Here is a 16,331-nt window from a genome sequence, read left to right on the forward strand (position 1 = left end):
CATGCTGTGCAGGAAACCATTGCTAGTAATTAAAAAAACCCAACCACCTAATCATTAAAACCAGAACTCTGAGTATTTCCATGCCAGTTCCAGAGACTGATTTTCCCTAGCAGACACATAAAATAATAGCTGTAACAGCTTCAGAAGGCCCTTGGTGGCACCCCAGGAGAGCACACCTAAACCAGGCTTGGCCTGGGGGAAGGATTAACATAGACAAAGAACTGTGAAACAAAGTTAATTCCAGATGAATGTCCAAAGCAATCATTTGTCACTAAGTATGGATAACCCTTACCAGGCCGGAAAATCATCTTTCTCTTGTTCAGCTCTCAGCCCAACCACAATCTTTCCCTGTAAGCACTCAAAAAGCCAGCCTTACCAGGAACCCTCCTCTGAAGGGGGCTGAGAAAATGAATAGCTCGCTCTCTGACTCCGCTCTGACCACTTCTTCCCAAACCAGGACTGCAGAAGGTAAGGTAATAGGCATCAGAACTGCGGCACCACACCTGACAACACATGCTACTTCTAAAACACACGTTTCCCAGCACTACTTTATTCGGAAAGGCTGTCAGGTTTCATGTAGAAGTAGGTTTTGAATCTCCTGGAAGTGGTGAGAAATGTAAGTGAACAAAACAAGGAAGAAGCATTTTAAAAAGAACACAGTATGTCTTTTATAAATGCCTGTCTTCATGATTTCTTTGCCCCTTTACTCACAAAGGTTGGTGGTAGCTCTTCCACAGACGCTAGCATGATGGAAACAAAAACTGCTGCAGAAATCAAATTTTTAGACCACTGGAAAATCAATCTTCAAGCAACTTAGCACAAAAAAAGAAATAAAGCAGTCAAGTCCTCTGAGCACAAGCAAAGGTGGCTTCTTCTGAGGCTCCTAATATATCTAAACTATCAACCCATGGATCAGGTGTCCACCATGTAGCTAACCCTCCTCCTTCCCAAAGTGAAGTTTCAGGTGGGGTTCCTTGTATGTTTTCAGACGAGCCTTACTGAATGTCATCTAGGTTTGGTTTTGTGAATTAAACCTTTGCAAATGAAATTTTGTGTCTTAATTATACCACTTCCTCCAATTGCTTTAGGTGCCCCTGCACTTACCTGGAATTTCACTAATGATTTGATAAAGCCCTGATTACAGAATGAGAGAAAGTCCCCATTAGTGACTTAATCTTAAACAATACTATTCTTTCTTCAGAACAGCATAACTAAGTCTTAGCATTTCCTGCTATGACTTCCCAACAAAAAGAATGAAGGGTATTGGCACAGGCTGCAATTAAAAAGAGGCTCTCACTTAAGTGCAAAGAGACCTAGAGATCAGAAGCACCAGCTCACATTATCACAGCCATCAGGGTATGCTCAATTCCTTGGTTCATAGCCAGCAACTGCAGTTAATTTCCAATATGTAAAACCTGATTAATTGGTATTGAGAGATACATGGCAGGATTTTTTTGTTTCATTAAGGAGATTAATTAAAGAACAAATACGGCATAACTGATGTTCAGAAACTAGAGTGCCCTTATGTAGATCACCAGTTAATCAATTCACTATAGTAAAACTTCATTGACACAACTTACTGTGTTTGGCTTGCCTGTTAGGTTTCAACAGTGAGATGACAAACATTTTGTCAATATAGTCCTTAAAAATATTTTGAAAATTACTTTCCTGCATGGATTGTGTAGGGAGGTAGTAAGCTTATTTATCCCACTGTTAAGGTCTGGAAATTCATTTCACGTTAACAAAGATGAAAAACAACGTACATTAAACCAAAACCAAAATTTCATTCCACTTAGCAGTCAGGTAAGATGAGAAAATGACTGGTTTTAGAGGGAAAATAAATAGTTACCTACATGACAGCTAAATTCATCTCTGACTTGAGTTTAAAGAATAAGCACTTCATGTGTAAGTGGAATAATTTCTTTTCATGGTTTTCCTTGCCTCAAGGGTACTTGTCTTCAGAAACTTATGACAAACTACTGATAAACAGTCATTCACCAGGCAGATCAGAGAAACTGTTATTCTTATGAGACCTTTAGGACAAGCTGAGAAGCACCAGCACATGGAAACCAAATTCAAAACCTTTTTTCTTCCCAGATTTAAATAAAACAGTTCATTTTCACAAGGAAGCTGAAAGCAAGCAACGACTGGCAGAGCTTTATCACTTTACAGAACTGCCATCTACCATGTGTGTAACACAGTGCCCAAATCACATGTTTAGACACTCATTAAGTCCCCATTAACAACAGTAGCTGTAACTAAAGACAGGGCCTAAACAGGACAGCCTAGATAGGATGTTTTACTGGTAGTACCTGTGCCCTAGTATCTTTAGAAAGAATACATCTTGTAATAAATGCAACTTCAGCTATCAGCAGGAACACAAAACCAAAGAAAGCCTATTAAAAAAAAAAAATAAATTTGAACACAGTCATCAAAAGCTTTAATTACCCATAGCTTTTCTGGGAACAACTCGGGAGCTTTCTATGTACATACATAATGTGCATTCACTGTATCTTCAGAAAAGAGTGACTTTGAAGAGAGAGAACACTTTCCCTAACAGGACATTTACCATTATGGATTAATTTGCTACTTCATAATAGTACTTCTAAAGTAAATGAAACAGCTCTACAGAAGATAGGGCCACTGCAGTGGAATCACAAAACCAGATTTAATGTAATTCTTGACAGGGAACAGGTTTTAAATTTCTAGCAGAGTGCCTAACTGCAACTTATACAAAATTTTAATGTTTACACTGTCATGTAAAGCAACTATGGGTGAAGCTGTCACTTAAGAAGGCTATGTAAATATTGATTTATCTACATGACCTGACTTACCCTGTCCCTTTCTTGATTATTTCATTCAGAAGGGAGGATGTTCAGCCAGAACAGTCAGCAAGTTTTGATGCATACAAGTAGCTGTATTATCACTTTTTATTTCTAAAAAAGTCAAAAGGCTGATACCTCTTCTGTGAGCTACGTTCCCATTCACATGCGTATGCTTTGGAAAGTTATTTCCTTTTCATTTCCCATCTGTTCATAAAAACTATCTTATTTTCCCAGCAACTTGTGTTAACCTTGGCCTTTGTAACCAAACACATTTCCCTGTGTTCAAATCCTAGCAGGCTTTGTACTGGTCTCAGTGTGCGCTGGACATTCTCACTGTCTCGTGGTTTTAATCAATATAGAAAAAAGCACCACTTCAAGTGCTATTAAGCTCACAGTAATGTTAGCTTCCAAGATTACAAAGTATTCATAGAGACAGGTCTCCGTCCACCCCCAGTTCTGGGGCAGCAAGAACGAAAAGCAGCTACCGCTTAAGAAGCCTACACACTTCATTTACAGCATGTTGATCTTGCTTCCCATTTTGAATGTAGAGATCACTGCAGTTTCCTTCTGAAAATAACTCTTTAGAGGACCACCAACTCAGCTCCGTATTAATTTCCTCCATAGCTTCCACCAAGTAGTATGGATGCTCTCCATAACAGGCTCAGCAAGTCAACAGCTAAATTCTAACCGGTATTTCTGCTCTGTGGCTTGTTAAATAGCCACTGGGCTGAGGGAGGCTCTTCCTATTAGAAAAAAAAAAAAACAAAACAACAAACTTGTAGGGAGACTCAGGTTGAAAGAATTCATATACAGGCAGCACACTGACACACTCACAGCTGAAGAGTAAAGTTTTGATTATTCTAGGTACCTCAATCTTGTTTTTCTTTCAAGAAGTGTTTATGAAATGCAAGCTTAAGATTTATTTTATCTACAATAAGGACAATCAGCTTTTGTAATTTGTAGTCCAAGTGTTCCCTTGTGGCATAGCTATCAGATTCAGGAAAGACACTATGCATAAAAACCTATGGGTCCATAAACTCTGAACCGGTGCTGGTCAAACTGCAAAACTAGCCTCCTTCCCCTCCAGCCCAAATGCAAGAAGGTATGAGCCACCACCCAAAAACCAAAGCCAAATCCTCTCCCCCCGCTGTTTTTGGTATTATCAATTAATAATCCTCTGCAGAAACTACTGGCACCTGAAAAAAACAACAGTACATAACAGCTAGTAATTGTGTTTCAGCAGCACAAATACCTGCAGTCCTCCCAGAAGAGGAGGTACAGTGCAAGTCACCACAGTTCAGTCAGCCACAGAGTATCCAGGGATTAAGAGTCACCCAGCTTCACTTCCTGTAGTAACAGCATTCCTCCCTGCCCACCCCTTCCTTCCCCAGCCAAAGGTGGTGCAGGGGCAAGATACTATTAAGTGTCCTACAGACCAAGAAATAAGATTTCTCTCTGAACAGCCCAGGTGCTTTTGGGTGTTGCCACTGTACACATAATATTCAAAAGGAGACAGTTACTCTAACTACAGAAGTGTGGTACTTTGAGGTGCCATAAGAAAACACTGATGCTATTAAAACTAAGTGAAGATCAGATGATGCTGCATGTAGGACATGCAAAGACTGAAGATGTTATGAAGTACTAAGAACCAGAGATCGCATCACCTCTGGGTCACAGGACTAAGCCAAAATTCACTTAGGCACATTCTAGGGAACACAGTTTCAAAGAATGAGGGTCAGATTTTCAGTCACTTTGTTGGTTGACAAAGAGATTTTTCTACTTCCCATTTTAAGTAAGTCCATTCCATAACAGCTGTTAGCCATTCCCAGCTAGGGTTGCATTTTAGTAACTGATGAAGAGGTATGCATACAAGCTTCAGTTACTAGCATAATTTAGGATGCCTGTTCGGTAAGTCTCAAGTGGCAAACATAAAAGCCAAGTCATCCATACACTGGCATTAAAAGGGTTTATTTAGAAAGAAACTTTATTCACATTAAAATTTATAAAAGGAAAATAATCTATTAGATTCAGCAGTAAAAAGCCAGCAATATTACAAGCTGTATACATACCAACATTTACATTAAATTAAGACAAATGGCATGTCACAAACATGTAATAACATACTTTGAAAGTTTTACAATTAAATTGATTTTTTAAGGATACAAGTCTTAACTCCATGTGTGAACATGGGTTTGGTCATTCAGTTTAGAATCCCCTCTTGTACTGAAATGTTTGGTCTTCACATTAAACAAGCGGATAGCTAGCAGCTGTTGCTATTCCACAGTGGTTCTTCCTGTCCTTGGCCATGTAGATATATCCTTTGTCACCCCACTTCTCACCCCAGCTGAAACAGAAGTAAAGGGTTTGTTTTCATATTCAGAAGATACTTATTTACACATACCCCCATTAAGTGTTTAAATTGAAAACTGCTGCCTTCCACATCTGGAGAAAAATCAAGATAGCTGCAGCCAAATTAGAGTGCTTCCCTGCAATTAAATGCATATTACAAAAGAGGCACCCCAAGCTCACAGAAAATAAAGGCTGCAGCCATCCTTTCACTAGGTGGAGACCTTAATGTGCAATCCTTGATTACAAGGGCATGAAGCTCAGACACTGCTCCCAGCCAACTTTAAGGGAAGACCAAGACTGCAAGCAGCATTTGAGGGTGGTGTCCCTGTAAGTGCTGAGAACATGGGACAAGTTCATGTGACATGCCCGTTGGCATTAATTTATTTTCCCTCCAACCTAGAAGGTAACTCCACCTTTGAAATTCAAGTGTTACCCTATTTAACATAAATGAGCAATGCTCTGCTTCCAAAAAAAAAATCCATTACACCTTCGCAACCCCATTTTCTCCTGCTCCCCCTGCTCAACCACTTTTAACTCCTACTAGCTTCACAGGCTGTTCCAGTACTGAGCTCCCTTGAATTAACTAAAAAGGCAGAAGAATGAGTTTGCTGCTTCAGGCCTATTTTATTAGGCTGCCATCAGCCTGAGTCAGGTTTAACTTTTGTCATACAATACAGCCTGAGAACAGTTTCCAGATTTTTCACACCGATTTTAATTACTGTTGCCTTCCCACCCCCCCACTACAAGTAACAACCTACCTTCCCTTCTCCCCTACCCCTAAAGGCTCAGAGAGATCTTACCTGTTCTTCACAATCCAGTATTTCTTTCCATCTACATCTTCTCCCTCAAAGCCATAGCCTACAACCAGAACACCATGGTCCAGGTCTTCACTGCTGCAGTCTGGTTCATAGTAGATACCTGCAGAGGCATAAGTTCACACATGAACAAGGTCTACTCAAGATGCAGAGATGCTCAAGGTGCAAGAAACCTCACCAGAAGCTTTGTGTATTTCAAATAAATATTGCATAGCCTCTTGAAAGTCAGAGAAAGAAGTCGTAAGTGAAGTGTATCATGGCAGAAACTGAGGGACAAGTACAATGCATGGAGAACCTGACTAGAATTAAAAGGAATCCTGATTATGTCTACATCACAAGATCATAGTGTTTTGGTTTTTTACATATTAAACTGAAAGGTAATGAATAGAGTATTCAAAAAAATTTCTCTGCATGCAAGCTGCTAACAAATACCCACCCGACTGATAGAACTGGAACGAAGAGTGGCCTGCATCAATAGCAACAGACACAGGACCCACAGCTGCTACTGCTTTCATGAGAGCTCTTTCATGTCCTTGAGGGATGTCAACAAAGCCAGTGTCATTAGCAGCATTGTACTCTGCCTTGTAGCGACATTCTTCATCATCCTAAATAAAGCAAGCCCTAGTTATTACATAGTTCTTCATTTAACACACAGGTCAGCACAGGAACTACCAGACATTGTGACTCTTCTGCCTTGGATCCTCTTCCATCCCTTGTTTTCAAGTGCTTTGAAAGGAGGAAAGGAGAGAGACAACACAGAAGCTGCTTTTTAGTTTCTGAAAGGTACAGAAAAAAACAGACGACAGTGAGGCCTAAAAGGAAAGCTTTACTGGGATGCAAAGGACCATCATACATCCTGGAACCCTGCCTTCTTTGGCGGGCAGGACAAGTCTCATCAGGGAGGAAAGAAGCCCAGAATGCATTAATAGACAATGGAAAAGAGCCAAGTATTTTTTAATTACAAAGCAATCCAGAAACTGCTCACTGAGCAAATACTTAAAATCCACAATATTAGTCTGTCATAGTTTGAAAACCTCTACAAAATGATTTGGAAGTTAATCATTCATACTGTATGACCTTACATACAGCATTTGTTAATTTGTGCTTCATTATGTTATTTTTTTACAGTGAAACCTGAACTGTTGGTGCCACAGGCATTTACTTCAGGGGAGGGGGCTGTTTTGGAAGTCAGGCCATGTGAAGTCAAAATAGACTGAAGCAAGCACATCCCTCCCTTACCTGTGTGGTAAATCAGTACTGAAGTTCCCTCCCCCCAACTGAAGGAGCACAGAGTACACCCTCAGTTGCTCACTTCTTGTACTCAGCAAGTTAGCACTTCCTATAATCACCCGGGATCTCCGGAAGAGCCAAGATAAGCAAGAAACTCAAGATTCCTGGGATGCAGGTGATTAGGAACCCAAATCCAAAGGCTTCTATGTTATAATGAACAGCATTACTAGTGCCCATTCAGTCAACACAAAATAAGCCAAAAGGGAAGATATTCCATAGCGAGTAGAGCTCCAAACAGTGAAAAGCCCAAACCATGGGCTCTTCAAATGATACCCAATTTACTACTGCTCTTTTGTCCTCACGCCTGTTGAGCTTTTGGTAGATCATTATTGGTATATTTCAGAAGTCTGCCCATAATCTGTGTTTATGCACATTTAGCCCAGAAGTAGAACTTAAGACACTGCCAACAACTATGTTAAAAACCAGATCACACTAGCTGCAAGAATTACCTGGTCTATGGGTAGTAACTTTGTAACAGCTCAGTTATGGCAAGGTGAACAGCACCCCTTCAAGTAACTAGCACTGTTGACAAGGGCTGGGTTCTGGTTTGGTGTATCAACCAAGATAACACATGACACCTGATAAGAAGGCAGCAATGAGGGGGAGGAATGAAAAAAAAAAATTGCTCTAGTTTTTCCAACAGGTCTGGTAAGATTTTGACCTCAAAGACCAGTACAGCATGTGATTCCTACTGGGGCTAGCAGTCATTCTAGTTTTCTTAGGAAAGATGCAACCAGAAGAACAGATGTACTGATTACTACTTCGTCATCTTCCTTTCTAGGCAAGTGTTTCCCAACACAGTTTGTCCACACAGAAGACATGACACTTGCAGTGTAAGTTCAGCTATTATACTCACCTTTGCAGTGTATGGGTACGATTCCTCTGAATCAATTCCACCATTATCCTGCACGTACTGGAAAGCCTGGTCCATGAGACCACCATTGCAGCCTTGATTCCCTTCAGGTCGAGAGCAGTCCACCAGATTCTGTTCACTCAGTGAAACAAGCTTGCCAGTTTTTCTGAAGTGCTGCCCTTCAAGAGCACCTGTTGTGCTGAAAGCCCAGCAAGAGCCACACTGACCCTGAAATAATGAAATCACAAGTTATAAATCTGTCCAGATTAGGCAGTTACTTTCCTTACCACCAAGGCAAAAAAAAAAGCTAAAGCCACAAGACCAACTTTCATGTTTCTGGCATGTACAAATGAGGATACTACAGCCTTTTCAGTCACTAGATATTCTGTCCAGAACTCCTAAAAAATCCTAAAGGGGTACAGCAATTTTATCAAAATAACACTGAATTTAGTAAGCTTGTGCTTGGCTTCATTCAACAAGATCACAGTGCTTTTCCCCTATGGAAGAGGAGGCAGCATTCAGGAAATGACCTGTAACTGGTTAAAAGTCCACCATCAGAGAATACCTGGTCTTTAACTGGAGTTACATATCCCTTCTCTCTCCAGTCTACTGATCGTGGCACTTCCAGGAAATTGGGCTCAAGAAACTGGGACCCTCTGTACTTCCTTTCAGACTTCTTGTATATGTAGCCATTCATCAGCTGTCTGAACTCCTCAGTTGTCTGAAGAAAATTCAAGACATGCAGTCACCATCCATTACACAACACTGTTTAGAACCACAGGTTTCATTCCTCTATACGTACCATGTCACTAAACTGATTCATTCCCAACCTGTAGCTGTGTTTTCCCAATGTGTGATCCAGATTATGGAGTTCAATCCTTTTCAGATTCTTCTCCCACACCGCTCTCCTCCAACTTTCCTCTCTCTGAGGGGTCAGAAAACAACATACTTCAAGGAGGCAGTTCAAACAAATTTCACTTGCAAGATTGCATGCTTTGTAATGGCTTGTATCCTTGAGCAAGTGGGAGACTACTCAAACGGTAAGTCTGAATGGCTGCTTAAGATATGGTCTTTTTGTCACCCTCATATAATTAAAGCACGGTACTGCTGAATCCATGCAGAAACACAGCAAAGGGACCCCAGAAAGGACATCCCTCCCAAGCGCAGACCATTGCCAAACGCTGAAACAAAGCAGACATGACTCAGCGGGCAGGGCCCCGCTGCGAGCGCTCAGCCTAACCGAGCCGTAGCCCGGCGCTCACCTCATGGTAGGTCTTGCCGTGCCACGACTTCCACAGCTGCCAGTGAGTGTCCAGATCGGTGTCTGCCCTCGGAGCTCCGAAGGCCAGCCCCAAGCCGAGACACAGCGCAATCAGACACAGATTCATGCTGGCAGATCTGCCGGGAAGGGAGGGACAGCGGTCAGACATGGCAACTGGCAGACGAGCCGCCCTTCGCTCCACAGCCCCGAGCACGGAGCAGCCGCCAGCGCCGAAAGAGGCCTGCCGGCCCGCACCCCGCCTGTGCCCCGCTCCTTCCTCTGCCCACCACGGCGGGGACTGCCAACCGCGCACCCCAAATACCCCGGGGCGGACCCGCAGGCAGGCCGACCGCCCCCGCCGAGCCCTTCCCGGAGGCCCCACGCACTGACCCGGCCTCCGCCCGGCCCCCTCTGGGGCGCGGGGCCTGGGCCGTGCGTGTAAACAAGCCCGGGCGGCGGGGCCCGGGGCGGCTGGCCGGCAGCCCCCAGGGAAGCGGCCAGAATGGCGGCTCCTGCCCGGCGGGAGCCGCCCGGCCGCAGGGCAGGGACCGAACCGATGCACACGGGACGCCCGACCCTCGCCCTCCCGCCTTGCTGGACGCCTTCCCCCCCCTCACCGCCACATGTCGCCCCGGCGCTCTCTTCTCTTCTCTTCTCTTCTCTCCTCTCCTCTCCCCTCCCCTCCTCCTCCTCTCTCTCCCCCCCCCCCCCCCCCCCCCCCTCCTTCCCTCATCCCCGGCCCCACTCACCGACCTCCAGCCCCCGCCAGCGCTCCCGCCTACCCAACCTGCCACCGTGCTGCCCCCGCGGCCCTTCTTATACGCGCCGCGGCCGTGCCCGCCCCGCCGTGACGATTGGCGGCCGAGCCGGGCCTCGCCCCGCCGGGCCGCACCTCCCGCCGGGGCCGGGGCCGCCCTGGGCCGCCGGCGCTGCCTGCCGCCACCCGGGGGCGGGGGGGGCGGTCCCGGTCTGACGGGCCGGCTGCGGGGCCGCCGCGATGGCCGGAGCCCTTGGAGGCGACGTGGGGCTGCGCCGCAGAGGCCGTTAACGTTGAGCAGTTCGTGTCTTAACATTTATTACGAGTGCCGGCAGGCTAGAGATAGCGGCAGCGCACTGAGCTGGCTGGAGTTTAACCTGGGGGGGACTTCAGGCTGGGAACTGGCAGACTAAAGAAAAACAGAATCTGGAGGACAGAAAAAAAGGCCAAAAACGTCGAGGTGTTTGCAGCCCAGGCCCGTGTTGCCGTGATGCTCTTGCTGAAGGTGCCCGGCCCTGGTGGCCAGCAGCCGGCGGGGCTGGCGCGGGTGCCGGGCCGGCCGGTACCCCGCCGCAGTCTCCCCCGCGACAGCCCCCCCCGGGAACAGCCCCCTTCGGGACAGCATCCCCCGGGACAGCCCCCCCCGCCCTCCCCCCCGGAACAGCATCCCCCGGGACAGCATTCCCTGGGACAGCCGCCGCCGCTGCAGCCCCGGGGCTGAGGGGCATCTCCCACAGGCAGCGTCCCAGCCGTGGGGTCGGTGGTACAAGAAACGTTTCCAGGAAAGGCCTTTTTATGGCCTCGTAATTTAAAAGCTGAAAACGGCTTTTTCCTGCCGCTGGGCCCGAGCCTGGTAAGGTCGGGTATTTTACCACCGGTGTGGCCGGTATTTATGTGAGTAGCATCCAGTAATCTCTACTGGAAAACACCAGTTTGTGACACCAAGAGAGTTGCAGCACAGGTGAGATACTAATAGGTTTACACATGGACTTGGTCCGCATCTAACCAGGAGTAGACAGACCTTGATTTTTAACAGGGAAATTGCTTCTAGGAGTAGAATAACTGCAAGAGCTATGCAAGGTTCCCACTTAAACTCTTGCAAAGCCTGCATTACTGGTATCTTTAACTTGCAAACTTAAAAGCATGCATTTAGAATAAAAAACAGGGTTTGTAGGCTGTTGCACAACAGCAAAAAGGAAAAAAAATCATATGATATGTGCTTCTCCCTTTTTTGGTGTCTTAAGACACACAGTGTCTCATTAAAATAAACAATACAAGTTTCCTTATCCAGATTATCCCAGGAGCAGTCTTTGGCCCAAGGAAGTCCTACAGGGCCGAATACATAAAGAGAAGCTGGAGGGGTTGTCTTGTCTTTTCAAAGTACCTGTGCAAGTCTTCTACCACTGAACTAGTGTACTGATTCCATGAAAAAAATGTGCAAGTACACCCAACAGTGATACTACTTCATTAGTAAGTAATCATAAGCAGGCCTTGTAAAACCTCTGGGAAAAGAAGGTATTTTAAAGCTAAATTAATTTAAGTGAAAACTTGTGTATGAACACTCAGGACTGATGTATCAGGATGTGTGCATCCATGTGTGTGCATATGTGTGCAGCCATGCCACTTCGAGCAGAAATATAAAACATGGAAAGGACTTCTTCAAAATAGGAATGCAGAAAATGCACACTGCATACAAGTTTTAGGAATTACTTGCTCATCATTTTAATGTTTACTTGCTTTGCAAAGCTGTGTTATCAAATTTCTAGTGGTCTTTGTGGCTGAAATTTCTGAAAGTTCTTGCTTTGCCTTAAGTTCTTACATGGCTAGCGGCTGACTGGCCATGCAGACATCATGGAACCATCTTCTGAAAGGAAGAAAAGTGTGATTATGCACTGCAACAATCAACATTGCACACTTGTACAAATTTGAGTAATTAGTAGTGTGCATAGGTTTGAAATATTAAGCTAGATATCCTTGTGCTTTCTGTTCAACCATTTGTGTTTCCAGTTGTCAGTTTTGAGACCAGCCTTTTCTAAGGAAAATTACCCTTTTCCTTATTTGTAAATTAAAATGAAAATTGTATGCACTGAGTAAGACTATGCATTTGTATCTTTCCAGCATGAAACTTCTCACTACCTAAACAAACATGTAAATACCTCAGGAGAGTTAGATGAGCTTCATATAGTTTGACTAACTCATAGTTGGGGGGGGGGTGGGTTTTTTATTTGAGTTGCATGGGATTTGAAAAGTTCTTACTTAGCAGCTTTTTGCTGATATTTTCGGTGCAATGGGACTTCTTAGTCCTATCTAGGTTAGCTTAGTTTCTGTTATTGTATCTGGTATCAACTGAGCGTTGAAAAGGTACAACTGAGTTCTCAATGAACTAAGGACAAGGACTTATTTTCTAAAAGGGCAAGATGTTTAGCTGGCCTGACGGGAGGTAAGGTCAAAATTACAGAAGGTCTTACACCATAAATCACGTCTGCTGCTCTGTAATGTGCCCTGAGATACACCAATACAAACTGATGCTTTCCTAGATGATATGAGGTCCTGTCTCTTTGGGGAAGTTACCATGTACTCAGGTAGCATGTGATACCACTGTGTGACCTTCCTCATGAATACTCTTAGTGCATATACACACACACAAATGCCAGATACCATTTTGACTGTGAAGGTAAGTTCACCCTACAAGTTTATTTAACTACTATACATAGTGAAACCTTAACTGAGAATTTGTTGAAATTCTTGAAGGAATCAGGAATACTTTCACCTTCAGCACATGGACTGTGGCTTGCACTGAGTCATAACTGTTATGCGGATATACATCAGTTCCCTGGGTATTTTGGGAAGGCAGCCTGGGAGCCCAGGTGCAGAAACATAAGCATATGCAAGGGAAATCAGCACGGCAACAGCTATGGTCAGACCCTGGCCATCACAAGAATGCTATTTAGATACCTTGGGATAAGAAGCTGGCCCAGGACTACACCCAACTCCTGGATGAATGTTTCCTCTCCGAGATTTGTATTATATTGTCATCAATGTAAAGACTGCCAGCCGTGCTGCATACACTGTTCACAACTTCAGCCAAGGTAAAAATGCCATGCTGCACCGCTACTAGATATTCCTCTGTCCCAGAACCGTTCCTACTGCTCCTGTCTGTGCACCATGATGTGTTGACACACCAAACTCCAAGTCCAGCATGGTGGTGGTCTGCTGGGATGAACAGAGGGTCGGGGGCAGCAGTTAGAGGTAGTAACGGGGCAGATACCGCTAGAAGTCATTTTCTGTCAAACTGCAAAATCATGACACCGTACTGCAGTCAAACCAACCACAGCAGTCTTTGCTGTATTGAAAACATCTCTGTGGGGACTAGCAACTGTGTGGGGGTCTTGCATGCAAAGCAGTCCTTCCAGGTTAGCAGAGAGAAGGGGTGAAATCAAGAGCTCCTTCAGTTCTTCTGCTTAAAAGCTCAACTGAAGCCCTGCTATCCAGTCCAGAGGAGACCTAGATAGCCATGCTAATCACGGTAGTCATAGTCCTTTCTGCAATAACCTAAAGATCAAAACCTTGAAGGAAGAAGACCCTTGCCCATTATTTTAATCTCTCCTTTTTGGAGGATAACTTTCCAAATTGCTTTGAGAAAAACAGCTTTTGAGGAACTCTACACATACAAAACGTCAACTGATTTCCAAAGGCTTACCACTCTCCTAACACTCGGGAACAACACCTTTTAATAACTGGTCATGTTTCCTTTGGGACAGCCAACTTTCCTGTAGTTGTCTGGCCCTACAAGTTACAATACAACAAAGGCCATGCATTTCTCAGTAGTCTCAAGAACTTGCATAGCAGTGTGTTGTCTCTGCAGTCAAAGGGGTAAACTCGGCATTGATCTCCAGGGAAGCATCTCATCAACATGAAATTCAGCTGCCATGCCACTGCACATCGCAGATGCGCAGCACAATCCTCCCTCTCTGGAACCACTCTATTTATTTAAGTGCAAGATTTCTGAAATTTGTTTTGTACTTTTAACTCCTTTTTCTTGTTTGTTCTCCTGCTACAAACGTGTAGAGGAAAGGGCCAACCTGTGTCTGCCAGAAAAAGACCCAGAAATCCTAACAGCAAAGCTCCTTTGTAATGGTAGTTGTCTTGCAAAGCTACAGCAGGCTGGCAATGTATCAAAAACATCTGTGCAATGTAAACAGAATAAGCTATGTCACACTAAGCTATGACAAAGAGTGTGTGCACAAGCAGCTCCTACAGACCAGCTCTCTCAAGGTAACTTGTGTGCCCTGTTCCTTACTGAAGTAGAAACAATTGGTTTATTTGGATGTCATTTATCCAAACAGCAAAGGAAGGACATTTTATTTAGGCAAACATCAATTTTTGCATTACTGTGAAGACTGAAGTCAGGATCTTTATTCCTGGGATAAAAATAGCTGAACTGACTTGCTTAAAAAGCTATGACTGTGGACATGTTTATTTATACCAGCTTAAAGGCCTCTGGTTTAAGTCTGATCTCTATGATTTTACCTTACTACACCAGGACTTAAGAATGGACTTCTACAGCTGCATGGTCCTAGTCAAAATGTATCTTAAAGTGTTATCTACCTTCAAATTGAAATTACTGTAGTTCATAGCGAGTTTTCAATGACTAACTTCTATCAGATGCTACCAAAAAAAAAAAAAAAGTTCCAGTTGCATGTGTTCTGTTCAGCCAAACATTGATCTAGTTTACAAAAGCACAGGTATATTGGAGAGAACACTGTACTGATTCTACATGCCAGAGTCTGGTTTATGTGTAAGAAATGCCAGTCATATTTGTGTTTAAGAAACCAAAACTTTAAAAAAACAGATCAACTTTCTTTACAGAAAAATAATCTTGTTTTTCTTCTATTTTATGGTAAAGATTCTTCTTACAGAAAAAAAGCAAATTTCCAGCACGAGAGTGACTGTTTCAGAAAGCTAGGAGGATGTGAGAAGACAATTATAGAATGGATATCCCTATGCCATCTTAAGAAATGCTACTCACTTTAATACTTACTTTTAGTGGCAGTTTCAGAAAAGTTTTAGGAATCGCAGATTTATTTTTTTTAGCCAACTTGATTTGCAGGTAAAAAGGCTACTAAAAAAAGCATGAACGGTTTTCTTCCTTGCAGCTACATGGAAAGTAACCAGTTTCCTTCCCCAACCTGGGCATTCCTCACGAAGACCTGAGGTGGCTCTGGAGTTTATAATGTTACTCTGGCATCAATGACATTCATAAATACCCTCTTAAGAATCTTTGTTTTGGATTCTCCCAACTGAAAAGTCAGATTCAAACTGTGCTTCAGCTGGAGTACCCATAATGAAGTTAGTTGCATCATTATTAGGTTAGAAAAGGAAGCAGCATCTGCTTCAAAGGGACATAGATAGCATTCTGTGAGTTTTCTGAAGACCTGAGAGATGGCTGGGGAGCAGTGACACAGCCCCTCTGAAACATCTCTTTGTTTTCAGCAGTCTTGTGATCTCCGAGAACCATCATTTCCTCACCCAAGTGCCAGATAAGAAACTGCATTCCAGCTTCTCTGCTGGCCCACGAGGCAGACGACTTCGCCTGCATCTCAATGTCTTACCTGATCACAGGAGTTGGGGAATGATGCAAGGGATTGCTTGCCTTGCAGGAAAGACTGGGTGGGGGTCCTAGTATTGCCACTACTTCAGGGTTATGGTTTCCCAAAAGCATTATTATTTTCCTGTGAGGTTTTCTGATGAAATTATTTTTGTACACGTGGAAAAAATGAGTTGTTCTGGTTTCTTTTTTCTTTTATCTTAACTTGTATTTTTTTTTAAAGAGGCTAAATACTGAGTCATACTTGAAGTCAGCTTTGAAGCTTTGACCGTGGTGTAACTCACGCACTTAAAATTTAAAACCTCAATTTGATTGATTCTTCATTCTTTACTCAGTGTCTCCTCCTGATTTCTGACGGAGAGTGATTTCTGCGTTTTGGGAGATTTGTGATTTTAAAAGCTAAACTGGGGAAACAATGGGAGTGTATGGGGAAGTATGTTAAATCACTGATGTAGAAATTCACAAATATAGAATAATTTTCACATCATTGATTGATGATTCTCTAAAATTTGAAGGACATTTTTGTTTTTTCCCTCTTACTATCAAGGTTATTAATTTCAAATTTTACACAAA

At 43.6% G+C, this 16,331-nt stretch overlaps 1 protein-coding gene across 1 annotated transcript; it reads right to left on the bottom strand.

Annotated features, from left to right (window-relative positions):
* Positions 1 to 4,777: 4,777 nt before the first annotated feature.
* Positions 4,778 to 10,265, bottom strand: CTSL (cathepsin L). Its single transcript, XM_040579745.1, has 8 exons — positions 10,143 to 10,265; positions 9,395 to 9,530; positions 8,935 to 9,057; positions 8,698 to 8,853; positions 8,136 to 8,360; positions 6,426 to 6,594; positions 5,975 to 6,092; positions 4,778 to 5,169 (listed from the first exon to the last, which is right to left on the bottom strand). Exons 2-8 carry the CDS (start codon positions 9,518 to 9,520, stop codon positions 5,070 to 5,072), a joined length of 1,017 nt encoding a protein of 338 aa, XP_040435679.1. The 5' UTR covers positions 9,521 to 9,530; positions 10,143 to 10,265; the 3' UTR covers positions 4,778 to 5,069.
* Positions 10,266 to 16,331: the final 6,066 nt, after the last annotated feature.

This window comes from Falco naumanni, chromosome Z (genome assembly GCF_017639655.2).
Source record: "Falco naumanni isolate bFalNau1 chromosome Z, bFalNau1.pat, whole genome shotgun sequence".
NCBI classification, from domain to species: Eukaryota; Metazoa; Chordata; class Aves; order Falconiformes; family Falconidae; genus Falco; species Falco naumanni.